This window comes from Rhopalosiphum maidis, chromosome 2 (assembly GCF_003676215.2).
Source record: "Rhopalosiphum maidis isolate BTI-1 chromosome 2, ASM367621v3, whole genome shotgun sequence".
NCBI lineage: Eukaryota > Metazoa > Arthropoda > Insecta > Hemiptera > Aphididae > Rhopalosiphum > Rhopalosiphum maidis.
Window position 1 is genome coordinate 33,463,642 of NC_040878.1, and position 19,736 is coordinate 33,483,377.

Sequence of the window (19,736 nt, forward strand, 5' to 3'; positions counted from 1 at the left end):
GATTATGACTACAATATATACAATGTATTTTTAAGATAGAAGCGTACTTGCAATGCCTCTAAAACGTTGTAGCGTGCATAAGGGACCGTCGGATTTTCTTTCTATTTCAAAAAAAATCTCGGAAATCCAAATATTAAGCACCTAAGTACGCTAAAACTACTTTTTTTAAAAAAAACTCGTATTCAAGTTTTCGTGGTGAAGGATTTATTTTTATACTCTAAAAAACATTATACGCATCTTAAGACGGGTTTCCGAAACAGTTTGAGGGCAAAAACACACGAAGAGATTTTTATTTTATATTACGGCTGGTCGCGGCCCCTGTTTGTTTTTCTTCTCTTCATTTGTTCACCAATACAAATCTAAATATACGTATTCTTAAGGTGGAAGCGTACTCACGTTATAAATATAACATATTATTTTTTACTATACATTACACTTTATAAAGTAATATTTTTTTGTATAATTTTTAATTTTTTTAATTTTAGTATGTAATACCTATACAATACATCTTTTTTACATTTTCAAAAATTAGATAATATAAAAGAAAATTTTTTATAAATTTCTAACTAACTACAAAATATTTTTCCATTTTTTGCTATTTTTTCAGAATTATATAGGTATATTCGGAATATTCAAGTGACGATGATGATCATATCAAAAGAGTTCAATAATTTTAATTGTTACAGTTGTCACAGGTATATATAAACTTTTTATTATACAACAGTGATTCCATCTTCAGTTCAAACTTCAACAATTTGAAATCTGTTTAATTTCTATTGGTTCTGCATGTGAAGTTCACACTGTGAACCAAAAATTAATCAAGAATAATATATTAGGAAATAATATTATGAATTCATTGTGAGGTATTACTGAAAAACAAATTTTTATTTTGGTCAATTTCATATCAATGAAATATAGATTCATTATTTGAATTGCGCCGTAGTAAATTGATCTGTTTATTGATATTTTGATGGATTTGTATTAAAGTAAAATAAATTTTATTAATTATTTTTCTCATTTGATTTTTTTTTAATTGAGTATACCTATTAGTGTTGAACTTATGATTTACTTGTAGTTATATCATATACGTCATATTTCCGGGCTTCATCTTACTTAATAAATTTGATTTTTTCTTTACACTACGAGCTTTTTACATTAAAATCTTTCATTTAGACATTTAGTAGATGATTATTAGTATTTAAGAATGAAAGCATAAAGTTCAATGTATTTTTTATTTAATATATACTTCATGCTTTCAAAAACACCATCATTTTTAATTTTGATATTGTCCTATTAAATTCGATATAAGTGCAGACGCGTCATTGATCAAACATCAAAAGATATATAAATATTATTGAGTCTCTGACGGTGACGGTAGTCGTGGTCAGCCATACTATGACTGAAAAATAAATTCTGAAACTAATCAGTACTTTCATCAATATAGTATTCAAACACGACTATGTTACAGGTAAAAAGCAAAACAAATAATAATGAAATAAACCGTTTTATATTTAATTATAGATAGTTATGCACTTATGCCTACAGACATTTATTTTTATTGTACACAAACAAATAGGAATATTCAATTTTTTTAAACCTTTATATTCATATGATCATCATTATAATAGATGACAGTTATTTTTCATACATATTCACAATTATTATTGTTTTCTACATATTGTTTTTCTCCGCGTGCCTATATTTGCACAAACTGTACATCTGTACAAATTAAATTATTTATTTGTCGCTTTAATAACAAATTCTATTCTTAAAATTTTCTATTCAAAATATTAAATAACATAGTTTTTCAAAACTTCTTTTTTATATCATGGGTAAAATATACATGTATGCGGCGTATTGAATAGGCAATATTTGTATATTATTTTTTAAAACAACAATATTTTAAAATGTTTAATTTATTTCAATTGAAGCATTAATGCACTATAATATATTGTATAACATATATATACATATATTATAGATCATGTTTACGTTTTGGATAATACTCATAATAATTAATATAATTTGCCGATTTTAAATTACCAAAAGAAAAAAATTAATTTTGTCGAATCATATATATTTCCACTATTACGTTCATTCCATTTCAAATGCATTATCTAGGCAATCACTGACTGCCTAATAGTGTACCAAAATAAGTGAATTCGTACTACGAAAAATATAATTTTAAATTAAACTAATAATAATCAATTCTAACTAACTGATCACAATCTACAAACAATGTATGTATACAATTTGATTTCAATATGGATCAAAAAAACTAAAGATAACAGTTTAACAAAATTAAATATATAATTAATTCGAAATGCATTAAAATTAGCGTAATAAAGTAGATATAAAAACAATAACAATGAGGATAACTTAAATTTAAAAAATGGATCTTCATTGAAAATATACATTTTTCTATAGATTGGTCTATTACTGCAGTAGTTTATCGTATAAAGGGTAAGGGGGCAAATATAAAATATAATATGAACGAACATAAAAATAAGGATTTTAATATTTATCAAAGAAAATATTTATTAACTGGAAAATCAACCAACCCATTGATATGTTTTAGTGGGAAAATCTTGTTTTAAATAACTATACTATCTGCTAAGGATTCTAATCATCAACCATTTCTATTGTAATTATAAACTATTTATTAGCTCATAATCATAATCATGAGTTATATGTTCAACTTTCAATAAATAAGCTGTAAAACTCAAAAACTTGCAAAGAACCGTTTCAAGGTAGTTCATATTACTTGCAGTATAAGGATCCTATAAAAATAACAAATTCCGAAATAAATCTAACAAATGCGCAACATAAAACTTTTAGTGGTATCGGTAGTAACTTTAATTCACTGTAAATTCGATTTAAGAAATCCAAACGTTTTCAGAGTTTTACAAAATGACGCATCAAAATGGGCGCAACATTTCAGGTTATCATCATATATTCATATGTAAGTTCAATATTGTTCACCGTGTTTCTGAAATAACAATTACAAAAGTCATATAATGTACTACTATTATGAGCTAATATTAATGACGATAGTGTCATCAAAAATAAACAATTGAATTAGATATTTTATTTTATATATTCAAAAGAATTGTATATGTACTAGTACGTATTACCTTACTATTATTTATTATAATATGCTGAATTTAATATTATATGATAATTACAGTTAAAAGTATTTTTGTCTTTTATGTTAAAAATGTTAAGATATAAACGGCCTACACACTATAATAATCAAAATTAGCTCATACTAGTTATAACATTGAATAATAAATATCAATAACAAACAATAACAAATAAATATACATAATTTATTGATAATAATATTTTTAAATGAATATTTTTTTTTATATTAAAGCTAACAATAGAAGTATTTTGAAAGTACAGAAGCTTAACGAAAAGATAACAATAATTTCAATTCGATTATAAAAAATTATATAACCAACTGTGTTTGATTAGTGCATAAATAATTTACAAAATACTGACTATAATAATACTAATAAAATGAATGTACAGTTGTATACTCAATACATCAATGATAAATATACAACTTTACTATCTCATTACTTATTTTATGCTATATTTTATCTACATTGTATGGCTATAGGTACATTATGTGTTTGGTGTTTACAAAATTATAAAACATTAATAAATATATTAATTTATAATTAATTTAAAACAATATAATATTTTATCATATAAATACAGGCGTTGGATACAATCTTTAAATGTAATCAACATTATTAAATCACCCGCAAAGTAAAATTAACCAGATCTTGTGTATTGGATAAACAAAGATGGAATACAATATAAAATTAAATAAATAATATTATTATAATAATATCACTGATATAATAAATTAGGCACTTCATTTTATTTATAACAAATAATTATCAATATTGTACAAATATAGTATTGTATCTATGTGTGATACCTACATATAACTGTTACGTTAGTATTAGTTATTAATTAAAACTCAACACAACGTAAAAGTGTTATTTTCAAGAAATTTCTGAATACGATATAATATAATAATAAATATTAAACCACATTTCTATCTTATAATATGGTTTATAGTAATATGTTCAACCAATAACATGGATAATATTCTAATATCTTCGTAACGTCTCGAAATGTTTTTCATAAAAATTAGGAATACCGTTAATTATAAACCAATCATCGTAATAATAGTATGATAGCGAAGTAAGCTATATTGGTATATTTACATAATGATTGTACCGATATCACAAGTTATATTTTAAACCGTTAAGAAAACTTATTTTGCGTACTTTCGTCCCGCTGTTCAGGTTGAGCAACTCAAAATCGAATAAATAAATAATCAAATAAATAAATAAATATACCAAAAATGGAATTAGAAATACGATTTTATATTTTGACCAAACTTGATATAATTTAAACAATTTCTGTCCAAATTAACAAAAATTATTTCGGCAGTAAACTATATTTAATAGGTATCGAAAACATAAAGTTCGACGAATTTGTCAGTAGAGCGATGACTCCAATATTGGCACTCTGCGTATTTCGATCGAACAAAGAATAAAATATAAATGTATCCAGCTCGATTAGGCGCAAAAACTATGACAAATTATCGAAATATTATGTTCACGGCGTATACACAATAAATTATTATTATTATTTTTATGATAAAAATACGACGGGCGCGTTATACCGATATATAACAGTATGCCGCGCACTCAATAAATAACTATAATTCTATGATGTGTGCGCATTCCGCATACTAACTATATAACCGTAACTATACAGAATAACTACAACTACAAAACTACGTTGAGCTAGACGAGGTATCGTATATATTTCCTAATGACTTTGAATATATGCTGCCACGCTGCGTCATGGATCAAAAAAACGTCGTTATTCACCTGTAAAAAAAAATTCAAAACGCCCGTCATTGTTACTGTTATATGACTAATATCTGGCAATTGTAGTAAAATATAATAATAAAATAGTAAATATGATATTTTTTTTTTTTTTTTGTAACATAATTTTTTATTTCGGTTATCTGTTACGTGTATCGAAAATATAATTACAAAAAGTGAAGAGTGAAGATATCATTCAGTGAGAAGGTACTTCGTGATGAAATAAATAATAATATGATATAATGATAATAAATAATAATATATCGTACACCACTCACTTCGATGTTAATACCGACTCTACATCAGCGATAGTGGATGATTCCGACTTAACGTAGTCGGAGACAGTCGACGATTCTGACTTAACGTCTTCAGTAACGGTGGATGATTCAAACTTTACGTCATCAGCGACGATGGATGATTCCGACTTAACGTTTTCGGAAACAGTGGACGATTCCGCCAGTCTCTTCGCGTTTCGGGCCTGTACCAGTTTGTTTATTTCGTTGTAAGTGGTCATCATGGGCACCGAATCATCTGGCGATCTTTGGGAAACGCACGACGAGAATATCATCTCACAATTTTTGTTGTCTTGACCATCTTTGGCGGCTTTCATGTACTTGAAAAATCGCAATATCTCTGGATTCTCGGACGACGGTTTGCGCAATTCGTTCAGCTCTCTGGAATCAAAGATGTATGTTGAATAAATAATATATATTTAAGTACCTGAATCAATTTATTATATGATTTAACATAATCTTACTAACCGCAATTTAAAAATAAAACCTATTTAAGATAACAAAGTTAACGTTTAACGTAATAAAATGATATGATAAAATATTTTATTTTGTTATTGATACTTTACATACGCTGCATTAATTTGATATATGTGATACTGGTTTAATATGTAACAGTGTAATTTATGATTCTACGAATAGTAAATATTTTATAGTGTTTATAGTGTCTATACAGTTACAAATTAAATTAATTTAATTAAATCGATTTAAAAAAAAAGAGTAAATATAAGTGTAAAAGTTACGTTAGAATTTCGTACTACGTTCCTAAATGGTTTTTATATTAGTACCTTTGATCAAACGATTAATAAAAATAAAATTTGTGTTTACATTTATTTCACGTACGGTAATCAAATCAGTCTTCTTATTTGAGAAAATATTTTAAACGTTTCTACAACTACTGATAGTAATTTTTGGCTTAAGTTATGATTGTCTTATCAAACTTTCACATTTAGCCTCTTTTATCGAAATGACAAAAATGTACGTGGACGGTTGTTTGCGTATATAAACTATGTAGGATAAGATGATTTTCTAAATATAAATCAATGTAGATACTTCTTTTATTTATTCTATACATATACTTTTATTTATATATACACATATAAATTTTAATTAAACAAACCGGGTATAAATGTATAATACGTTTTAGTTTCTAAAATGTGTTTTTATGTAAATATTATTTTTACTTTTATAAGTAGGTAAATTTTAGAATAAATTATTCAAGTATAACATAAAAAATAAGATTGTTTACTCAATAAACATTTGATTTATACTTGCACATTTTATGTATATTACACAATAGCAAATAAATATTCACCTGGTTATTATAGTGTAACCCAATTTAAATATAATAAATAAGTTAATTTTAAATTTTAATTAGTACCTATAATATAGATATAGTATAGAATATGTTCTAAATGCAAATTTAATTAACAAAATAATCGCTCCATTTTAATTGAGATTTCTAAATATGGCGTGAAATATTATACAAAAATCCAATGAAAAATATTACTATTTTAATATGGATGGGTGTGATGTGAATTATATTACCACATTCAATAATAAATTAGTAAATAATTGTGAAACTTCAATTCTTTATAATACACCTATTTAATATGTATTATGTATATGCGTAACTGTAAATTTGTTTTGTAAATAGATGTGTAATGGAATATTTAAATAAATGTTATCATTAATATTATTTATATAATTTAATATTTATTATACAAATTACTCGTATTATCTGCATTATTTAACTAAAAAATAGATAGGTATTACCTATTTTAATAACTTTATCTTATAGAATTATAACAGGTTTTACAGTTCTATTTTTATCGTTGTGTCTTTAATCATTAAATCAAAAATTAAAATACAATTTAAGTATTAAAATAATTCCACCAGTATTGTTTAAATTAATTAAAAATAAATCTAACGTTTATCAGTCAAAGCAATATATTATAATATATATATTTTTAATTATCCTTATAAAAACATAACAATGCTTTGTAATCTTTTAAAAATGCCATTTAATTCCTTTTGAGTACATCATCTTCATGGATATTATATTATAATTGTTTTTACTGTTTTGGAATAAGCTTTATTTGACGCAAATGCATTAAAACTGATTTGGGCGTTGTTGGATAGTACATTTCAAAATCTATCATTAATCACACTATAAAATAATTAATATATGGCTATATTCACTGCACTTTAACATCATTATAACTCCATTATTATCCCATAGAGCCAATTATTAATTTCGAATGTATGGGTTAAAAGTGTTAAAAATACCATCTATGAATATTCACCATATCATATTATGTTGTATAATAATAAAAATAAAATAAAATTATTGTTGGCTGAATAGGTAATAATAATATCATTATTAACAATTTTATTGTTCGTGGATGCGATAGTCGCGTGACGTGTCGAGTTTTTAAGCGGAATAGAAAACAATATCGTTAAATATTATACTTACCCGCCTGTTTAAGTAATAATATTATTCTAATAACATGTTTGTCTAACAGCCTAATAAGAAGAAGCTCGTCACGACCTAGATATCATCACAAGCGCCAACAAAACAATAGGCACGCGATTAAAACACTTTTATGCTCGTCGGCCGAGTGAAAGTATCAGTGCACTGCGCGTGTGCGTCAATTTGGCAACTTATTAATTATAACTTATCGTTTGCATTGTGCTAAATAGAATTGCTGTCCGATAACCCTGCGGTGAAGAGCATCAATCAACCGTCGATTGATCAAACCGCGTTTTTATGCGTTTATATTCATTATTCTATAATATATTATACCTACAAACCTACATGGACGGCGAATATTTACTGTCTTCATGAATAACATTTGAAAATATTGTATTAAAAGGTATGGCACTACTAGCGCTAGTAAATTTCTAATTACGGATAAAACTCACGCAGACACACACCTACACGCTGCAGAAAATAGTTTGCATTGTATATTCACGTTTAAAAAAAGCTAATAACCGCTATGCGTAATTGAATACGTAGAACTTAACACTGCAATACAATAGCGATTCTAATACAAACGAAAAAGTATCTACACAATTTTTTTTTTTAATAATAATAATACAAATCATGACTTTGTAATAAAACTATATAATATTCGCAACCAAATATCGTTATTTTATGTTCAAATTGGTTTTTAACCCAACAAAAAAAGAAAAAATATTAATTCAATTATCTGCCAAGAATATTATTATAAATGAAGTCGTTCCATAGTTTGTGTATAACAAATAAAACATAATAATATGATATTTTTCGATCAAAATATTATTTTCATCTTAAACATAGTTAATGTTATCAATATCTTTAAATCTTTTACGCGAATCGAAATTGTAAGTTCATCGTCCGTCTATATTGTATAATATTATTCATTAATATATTGTAATCTGTTTTTAAATATTTATTACATTTTAATTTAATTTATATTTGTATTCACTTATGATAATATTAATCATAATTTGTATTGTTAATTGGTCGTTTGATACATTTTTATGAGTATAATGAGGCAATGTAATAATATTAATAACAATATTAAAAAAACAATCAAATATTATTATTATTATTTAAATAAAGAAGAAATTATATAATTTAATCAAAAATTGTATCATAATATTAAAACTAGTACCTTATGTATTATACTCATTATTATACAATACTTCTTTTGCATATTTTGCATATTTGTACATAATAGATTATTTTTAGGTTTAGAACATTTTATTATAGTAAGTATAATTTTCTTATTTTCAAAAACATCTAATATTTTTAGGACGATCTATCAATGCCGATCATAATACTCATAGCATACCGAGTAATTTTTATTTCATTGGACATAGATCTTAATAACAATAAAAAAAGAAAAATAATTTTAATATATTTTTTATCAATGATTCATTGCAGTGTTCTGTAGTTACATGGAAATAGTTTATATCTATAACCCCTCTGTATCCCACATAATTATATTTCGTTACGTTAACGCAGCTCCTATTTTATATACAATAGGTACTTTAATGAGTATTAAACATACTTGATGTAAATAATGAGTATACCTACCTACGTAAAAATCGGTAATAAAAAAAGATAGGTACATACCTGCTGAGTTGCGCTGATACGAGATTGCTGTATGGCGCGAACTTGGCTGGGTTCTTGTACATCTGACACACCAATCGTTCCCGGCAGGGTTCAGTTGTGTACCCGAGCTGCTTGTATACCGTGTCGATTCTGGACAAGAGTGGACTGTAAAATGGATCGTAGTTGGCCAACAGGTGTGAGCTGGCTGGTATCGTTTGGAATACCTTAAAGTCCTCGGTCTTGTCTTTTGTGTAATAATTACCCGACTGGAGCTTGGTGTTGGACACAGTATTTTGGCCATATTTCAGTGGATACCTAAAGCCACATGATAACAAATAATTATTAATACATTGAATAATATACCTATAGATACTTCATTTTTAAAAATGAGATTAATTTAAAGGACGTTAATGCAATAACGTACAGATCGTACGAAAGCGAGGGATTTGTTTGGAGTACATCTCACACAACTGAGATATTGTACCAAGTATGACAATGCGTTGTGTATGTGTAATTTGAAATTATTCTCTCTTCCTAATAATTTTCAAGTCTGCCTACCACTGAATTGCATCAATCAAATACTATATTTTTTTTATTATTATTATCGGATTATCAATACCATTATATTAGCTATAACATATAGTAGGTACGTGGATGTATTATTACGAATATTATACCACGAATATTATGACTACGTGAGTATAATGATAAAAAAAAATGAATAAAACGTCGGTTTAGTGTCAACTCGATGTCTAATTTGAACATCGACAACATAAGTATACATATAACTATGTTAACATAGTTTATACATTATATCTCGACCTAGAATTTTTAATTAAAAACTAGAAACAAGTGTGTTATGTCGATAAAAATAAACGATTTAATAGGATTTTATAGTAATATAGCACCTATATGAAATAATATCATTATAAATATTATAAACTTTTCATTATTTTTTTTTTTTTTAGTCTTAATGATTCTTAATCGCTGTTGAGAACATTATATACAAAACATGTGTCGTATATACACGGACACAATCAATCGATCGATAAATCAGAAATATTTAAATACCATTATAGGTAGGTGTAATGTATATGCGTATGGCCTAAAAAAAATACTGTTATACGCTGCACTATTTAGATTCGATGACATTTCATAAACGTAATGACCGCTCATTGGAATTCAGCCTATATGTCTTCCGAAATCATTTATGTCTATTGATTAGTATCGAATCCACCAAATATGCTATTCTAATATCTGTATACGACTAATTAATAACAATATAATATTATAGTATTATCTTATACCGTTTTCATTTGACCGAATGCGTTCCATTTAAAATTTATTTGAATTGATAATCAACGTTAAACGGTGTTTGGAAAATAATAATGACTAACGAGCTCTATAGTTATAAGTAATCATAATATGCGTATAATTGGTGTACCAACAGCTTAAGTATATACGCCAGCTGAATTTTATGACAATTATAATATTAATATGTGGTATGTATAATGTATAGTGTATGTTGTATATAATGCATACTGCATACACGTTTTATTGTTTTCGGATTTAGGACGTGTGGTAAACGCGGTTGGTACACACTCAAAAAAAATAGTCGCCCGTGACAAAAATGAAATTTATATATTATTCATTCATAGGTAAGTATAATATTTCAAAGAATATGTATAAATCCATGCCACGATGCGTAATACAAACGGCAGCTTAGGCGGCTTACTTAATGGTGCGTAGGTATATTAATAAAACATACTTATTCTACTTACACGATTTATCTGTTATCTGCAGCAAAGTAAACCTTTTATATACCTACGTATATTCCAACCTAACAAATAGATTTTTTAAATCACTCTTCGTCGGATTTTTCGTTAGAAATCGGTAAACAACATTGTATGTGTTTTTTTTTCGAAATTTTTGTCGCACTGAATGTTTTACGTGCCATTGCAGTGTATAAGAACTGCAATAACGGAGAAACGAAAATTCTTTGGCCTGTCGCGATCGATGTTCATTATATTATATTATTATACTATTATATGTTACGTCCCGTTTCCGATGTTTCTTTCTCGTACGTATACAATCGAATAGTATGATAAACTAACGATGTTTTGAAATATAGTCTTCCGATCCAAGTTCGTGACGCGTGCTACAATAGTTATATATTGTATATAGTGATATATTGTGTTCGATGAAAACCACGCGGCGCTTCAATTATTTCATCTGCCTATTATAGGCGGTCTATCGATAACACAATACGAACGGAACAATACACTATGGAAATATATCATTCAGAAACATATTAATATAATAATAATTTAGTGTTTGTATATAATATATTGTGTGTTATTCTTATTATTATGGCGTCCAGTACGAAATATATGCACGGAAATGTTATTTTAACCGACATTTAAGAACTCAAACATTATAGGATGATTATTTTGCTTCTGATTAAAAAAAAAAAAATACTTATTTTTCAAAGGTGGGTAAATAGATTGAAGTACATAGTACATACATTTTTTATTGCAGCTTTAATATCTCGACACTAATTGTTGGCACTAGGGCAGTTAGCTAATCATAACAAATGTACACAAGACAATTTTATCAACCCCGAGGTTAAAAAAAAAGAAGATTTATAAAAAACTTGAGTATTTTATTTTTACAATAGTATTTAGGTTGTTTACCACTGAAATGTGTAATTGTTGAGGTATATCGTAAGATTCGCAATCAAATGAATAGTTTTATCAACTCAAGATTAAATTATTAATTTATACATCAATTGTGATAATGGGTGGATGATGTGTAAAATGCATTTATTATGATTTATGAGGAACACGTTTACGAGAAAATAATTTATGTTGGCTCGGCAATCGTTCGTTGCTCAAAACCATTCCGATTGCACGGATCGCTGTAGTCAACAATATCAAATTATATATATTGATGACTTACCTCCTACTATTATTCCATTCATAAAAGTGTATGTTAGTATAACCTAATCTCACTTTTACGAATACGCCGCCTCACAAAAAAAAAATGGCATACCACGTTCACAAAAAGTGTATATAATTATATTATGATTTGCGATTTCTTCGCACATCACGTACGCTGTTAAATTTATTGTAATATAAATAATATCATGTAGTTACGTCTACATACACCGCCATTTAATACACTTAGTCCCATTGTTTTACTATTTTAAAAAGTATATCCATGTAAATTATACATAGATATAGCTAATATTATTGGTTAGATTTTTTTTAAATTGCACGGCATTAGTATCTGAAACTTTGGAGCATGTACATACTAATAATGTACTCTTTATGCTTATTACAAGACTTTTAAAACTCAAAATGTATTAATTCTGATATATTATTTTATTTAAGTAGTTTAAAACGAGCTTTTTTTAGTATGAAACGTCAAAATAAATATATTTTTTTAATTGTTAACTAATTTATTAAGACAAACGGTCCAAGTAAATTTTTATAAAAATTATAGATTATTTAATTTAAATATTATAGTGATCTTCTATGTGTGTACGACTCAAATTCAACAACAAATGTCTCACCATTAACTTTATGCATAGGTTATCTACCTATCTTCTGTTCAAACTTTGAAACTAAGAGTGAAACATTTATTTTATTTAAGGTAGTAACTTAAGTTAGCTTTACGAAATATTATATTATGCTGGATATATCAAATTTTAAAGGAATTCTATGATAAATAAAAAAACAATTTTATTTTAAATTTGAATGCCTCCGAGTTACTTAGTCATATAGTTAATTTTTTAATAAATACCTATATATTAAATATTTAGATATATATTATATATATAATAAGCATGCAATTTGTAATATACATATACTATTAATTATAAATCATATGTTTGACACACATTCCGTCGCATACAACAACATATCCAATGAGTTTCTCTTTCGGAAAGGCGTCTACCAATTCGGCGTTGCAGCGTGTTGGTCGAGGCTCAAGCATCAAAACGCCACGGTGACCTTGACTGTTCGACTACACTGGTAAGTGAATATTATTTATATACAATATACATATATTGTTTTATGATGTTGTTGTCACGGAAGTACGTCGAAAACGATATGATGACGATAATATGATATTATTACGATTTAAAAAATCGTAAAAATAATATGTGTCTATATCCATATATAAGTATGATAAAATGTCCAGATGTACGACTACGTTTTTGAGCTCTTGCTTTCTCGTAGGCAATTATCACACGTTATGTAGATTTTGTTCCGAATATTTTAATACAGACGATTCGCGTCTAGTTTAATGTCGTACAATAGGTTGCGTTGAGAAATTTCATATAACTATAGATAGCTAAGTTTTTTCCCTATATTATTTAGAGTTACGGAAAAAAATTATAATTTAATAAACAAAAACATAATATTATAATCATTTTATTTTCAACATCAAACGCGTAGATGCGGTTTAATATGGTATTTTGTGAAAAAAATGTTAAATTATGGTTCTAGGAACACAAAAATATCCTAACTTAACGGGATTCAAAATAGTCTGTAGATTTTATAAACATCTATATATTTTATTCTCGTTGTAATATTATGTATACTTAATAAAAAAATAAGTTGTTTTGGTGTTTTAAGTGTCTTATTTGGACTAATTCGTTACAAAATGTTAATACGGGGTAAACTATAATTATAAATTATATATTATAATTTATAATAATCGATTAAACCTAACATAAAATGTACTTTATTTTTATTTACACGTGTATTTATAGATAAGTTATACATTCCATGTTAACTTATTCAAGACGAAGCCAATATAAATGTACTGTTATTGGTTAACGTATAAGAGTACAGCGTTGTTGAAGACAATTTAAGTATTTTATCCAGGTTCGCGCTTTTACCATAATAATATTATATGTAAATGACATTTTTAAATTCTTATCCATTAATGGGTAAAGAAGATTCTTGAGATAACAATTAAGCTCACACTCTTTAACGAATGTTCGATACAATACAGTAGCAACACTATAATGTAATGACTAATGACTAATGTATATACATTCTTTTTACAATGACGTTTTTTCGAAACTTTTCAACTTTTGATTTCGCTCTCGTAGGGCAAAAGACGAACACGACGTTTACGCCAACTAGGTTGTCTCTATAATAATAATTGAGGTTAAAATGACTTCTGCCGACTGTGCGTTTTTCTCTTTTCATTATTATTATTATTACTATTTTGTTACTATTATTATTATTACTATTTTGTTATTATTATTATTATTATTACGACTAGAAGGAATTCATACACCGGTCACTTTAGTCACGTACAAAACCAAAAACTGGTTCCACACACGCGTGCATATACGTCAGCTCATCCGTGAGCTCTCTCTCCTTTGTGTCCTTTTTGGAGAGCGTTGACGACGACTGCCGCCGTGGCGATGACGTTCGGTCAGCCGAAATGTATTTAATTAATAACAATAATAATGATGATTTTCCAGTTCGCGCTCACTCGCATTATCGATAACACGCAATCAAAAAAAAAAAAAAAAATCAAACGCAAAAATCGCGCAAACGGTAGTTGTTCGACCATATGACGTCTTTGAAGCACGTCCTCATGCCTTTCGTTATTGTTTTGTTTTTCTGTTCCACCATCCATAGTTTCTACCGTTTTCTATCAGACGTTCAATAATAACAATAATAAAGATGAAATTACGTTATTGATTTTTTAAAACATTTTATATTTTTGTATAGTTCGTTTTCGCGTCACCGGACACGTCGAATTGTCATTTGTCGCCAACTATCCAAATAAATCGGTCGTTCGAGTGTTGCACGCGCGTTGAAAATCAATTCACTCCGCAAATCCACAAATATTATCATTATATTAAATTATACTGAACGATTCACAAAACACGTTCACTTTTATAATGAATTAATTTAAATTTTGGTTTTTAGAGTTTGTAAGCGTATTGTAGAATGGTATAATATTTTCAAATACTTAAATTTTTTCTATAATGGTAGATACTTAAGGAATACTTGTGACGACAGGGATAAGCACACTGAATTAGTCACCTTGTATATTATTTTACATAGATATAAGCTATAAGCACCCGGGCTGCAGCTCCCGCGTTCATAAGCATCAATACGATGTGAGTATGTTGCGTAATATTATCAGACCGCGTTTTACGTACTGACATCGTAATTTTTGACGACCGCGTAATATTATTCAGTAAAAAAAATCTATACCAAATTCCTACGTTGTTTACGTCGTAATGTAAGTGCAATATACACGTATAAACATGTTTTAGAAACTTCGATCAAATCACTTCTCATTAAGTATTTACATTTACTCGTACTCATTAATTTTATCTGGAGATCATATGGGTACATAATGATTATGACATGTATAATATATCAATGTAATACATTTACGTATAGATTTTTTTAATTTCGTTTGGAATAATTTGACATATTTTTATCGTGTGCGTGTCAGACGTACGTCATACGCGTTTATGCACTCGGTTATTCAAATTTTCGACCACACGACTGTGTTTACGTCCAATGACAACACAATACGATCACCCCAGTCAGACACAACGCAATAATACGTTTATTAAAATACACGACTTGTCATAGTTCGTATTTATAAACGATCGTGTGGTCTTAATGAACCGTTTACCGTCAACGCCGTGTACAATGTATAAAGATACAACGCGATGAGCATAATCGTGTTTCGCCTGTTACCACGAAACAACACTGTTCAATATAATACTATTATATTATTGTTATACTATACGTATTATACCATGATTATAGTTGATTTCGGCCGAAACGTCAATCGTTTGGTAGCAGCTAAATACGTGGATATTTATATAGGCAGCAAACGACAAAACAGTTCTGCGACTGTTGTTTGTGCGTAACGAAACGTGTAATGACGAATTCATCTACACGTTATTATTATTTTATTGATATAGTTAATGTTCCCGCTAAATACAAAATAGCGTGTTATCCTCCAGTTTTCTGCCAGTACAAAAATTACAGTTCAAAGTTTCATGTCTTATTGCAATATGATAAATATAAATATATAAATATACAATAATATATCACGCGGTATCCACGACTAGTAGCAATGGTGTATAGTGCACGGTGTTTTTGAGAGAAAATAAAAATATGTTTTCATCTTCAGTACCTATAATATTAGGTCACCAAAACAACATACTAAAACCGGATTGTTAATAATAATATAATATAAGCGCAGTGAGGAATACTGCTGGATAGGAACACTATAATCACGTATAATATCATTATTCCTTCATATTATTTTTCCTTAAAACAAATTACAAATTTTCTTCTCACGCACATTATTCATCTTCTTTAAATTTAATTATTATTCAACTTAATTCATTGGGAATACATTATTTTGAGCGTGATATAAGCGATTTATTATCTACATAACGGAACTTATAAAATAATACTAAACATGTTACGTTTTACAGATGAATAAAAATAATAAAAATCTGTAACACTCTTCAAAACGCTTATCAAAAACTCTTATTGCAATAAACACAATCGATATATATAACAATAGTAACAATATAAGTGCACATTTCATTGTTATAAATAGTTTAACTAATCTTGGCCTTCCCCTGAGGTTAAACCAAAACTCAAAAGCTTAAAAAGAATACAACGTGCCTTGATTATTTTTAGATGACTGCTGCAATTTTTTTTTATATTTCTCCTGCTGCGGGCTGTTTTCACGGTCATCGGGTTGCCTTAAAAAGGTTGTAACGAATCATAATTGTCATAATATTTTAAAACTGGGACGCGTGGTACATAAACGAAAAAATGACTTTACGAATACGTCGTGTGAACTGGATTCACAAACAATCATGTCATTCGTAATTTCAGTGTCAAAAATGTCATGATCTTATATGTATTTAAGTGCATTTGAGTCAAAATCAAATGTCTGTATGCTCAAAACCACTAACGGCTGTCTTTTTATGAGTTTTTTTTTTGTAATAGAATTATATTATCAAATAATTTTCTAGCTCTAACGGTTATATAATTACAACAAAAATATACTCTGTATGTATTATAATAAATTATATTATCATTAATTTAACTTCATAAATATATAAGCATCCGTCTTGATATGACGTTTCCTGGTAGCTTTAGTTGTAACGCAGTTCGATTGCGTACGTAAGTACAACACATGTATATAACCTCAACCTTACCTATACTTTTAACGTATATCATCATTCCAAAAAAAATCTAATGTTAATTTTATTAATCTTGTTTAATCTTTTAGGCATGAACAATTTAAAATTAGCTAACTTTTATAAATATTTTATAGTTGTTTTTTTTTTGTATTAAATATAATTATTAGTACCTATAATTCTGCAATTCAACTAATTCTTATGTTTATATTCAATTTCATTGGTGTTTAAAATTAAATATTAAGCTTAAAGAGAAAAATTAAAACATCGTGAAAATATAATAATGTTTGAATACCAAAAAACGTAGAAACGATATTTATTACTTATTTTTATTACTTAAGCCATACCTACAATATACCTACACAAATTTGTGTAAAATGTTGTCTTTAAATTTACTTGTCCAGTATCTAAAAGATATTTTTAATAATTCGCGAATCATTTAACTGACATTCAAAATGTCAACATTTTTATTCAACGTTTTATTTTGTTTGTTAAACACCAATAGTGCTCCATAACGATTAATATTTTTGGGAAAATGAGTAGTACATGCACGTACATTATGTCTATATTTACACAAAACAATATAAACATTTTTGAACCGCGATTCGACATTGTAAATATTTATGTATTCAACATATAGCAATAGAACAAAAAATATCATAAGTTTTGCGAGTAGATTGACAATATAACATTATTTAAGAAATAATACAATTATTAGTTACCTGTTGTTGCTACTGTAGCTCGCGGTTATCGCATTCGCATTGTTATCTGGTGGATACGTCCAAATACTCTGGTAACCCGTTTCCGAACCCGAAGTGTCCGCGGCACCAGCCGTGTCGTAACCCAGACCAATGTTTGACTGTTGGTCTTTAAATTCAAAGTCGCTTAAACCGTCCGAACCGGCTCCAGGCCCAAAGTGCGAAGAACTCGACGCGAAGTTCGACACGCCTGAAATGAGTTATCGCATTAATTTAACAATAGTTACATATTAAGTTTTCAGTGTCAGAATTTATTAATCATAATAGGTATTATTTTAAAAATATAAAAATATTGAAGACTTGTACTTTACTGATACTAATTAAATTTAAAATGTAAAATAAAGATTTTTAAAACTAATTTGTTTTAAATCAAATATATCTGTTCCTAAGGACATACACAATTTAATGGGCTTCTTAAATAGGAATGAAATTCAGTGAAGTAAAAAGTAACGTTTCTTTAAATTACAATTATAATTTATATGATTTATTAAATAGCAATATAAATTCTCAAAAATCACTCGATAATCGGTTTTAATATACAGAGTAAATAGTAAGCACTATACAGTGAAAATAATTTTGTATATATTTGTAACATTCCATTCTGTGATAATTATTAAATTGATTATAGTTTTACATCTTTTTTCCACAAATTTTTTTCTTTCATAAGTAAATTACTTCTGGATTTATTGACTATTTAATGCCTGTTTACTTCAGATAATACATTAGTGGTTATTATGGAGACTTTAATAGGGTTTTTATATTTACTTTCACCTGATTGATGAAATGTAATATATTGTTTGTGACACGATAGTTTGTTTATAAAAAAAGAAAAATAATTTATCGAAATTGTAAAATAAACTGAACCAAAATATGTCTTATATAACAATTATTGTATATTGTTATATTTATTTATTTGCTTTTACTGATTTATTTATTTAATTTATTTCATTCAATAGCGTAGTATTTAGGTACTTATAAATTATTATAACAATATAATTTGTCTTATACTATACACACCACATACAAAAAATAAAAGTTTAAACTTGATAATGTATTATAATATTTTAATACATTATTAGACACATATTTTTCTTAATCAGTTTCCTTAAAACGAAGTTGTCTGAGTTGAGGTAATTTAGAAGAACATCTAACAAGCGGTCACAAAGTAAATAAATAGACACACCGTAGAAAGAAAACAGTGAAAAATAAATACGTCTTGTCTGTGTCACAAATTTTTTTCTTCTATAACTAGAAATTTTTATTTCGATACAATCGCACTGCATAATTTTAGTTTATATTATTAATATGACAAATGTCATATTATTAAAATATAAAATTTAATAAAATAACTGTTAAAATTGCGATAACGAATATAACATAAATACTAAATTTGAAAATATTTTAAATAAAAACAATTTTTTTAATGAGTCTATAAGTTGCGCCATAAAATTT

General features: G+C 27.2%; 1 protein-coding gene across 1 annotated transcript in view; it reads right to left on the minus strand.

The window, feature by feature from the left end:
• Positions 1-3,444: 3,444 nt before the first annotated feature.
• LOC113554558 overlaps positions 3,445-19,736 on the minus strand; it is a 33,578-nt gene continuing 17,286 nt past the window's right edge. Inside the window, exons 4-7 of the mRNA XM_026958451.1 lie at positions 18,249-18,474; positions 9,330-9,623; positions 5,195-5,590; positions 3,445-4,919 (exon numbers count right to left, since the gene is read on the minus strand). Of these exons, the coding sequence (XP_026814252.1) occupies positions 4,916-4,919; positions 5,195-5,590; positions 9,330-9,623; positions 18,249-18,474 (920 nt within the window). The 3' untranslated portion in view covers positions 3,445-4,915. The remainder of the gene's footprint in view (positions 4,920-5,194; positions 5,591-9,329; positions 9,624-18,248; positions 18,475-19,736) is intronic.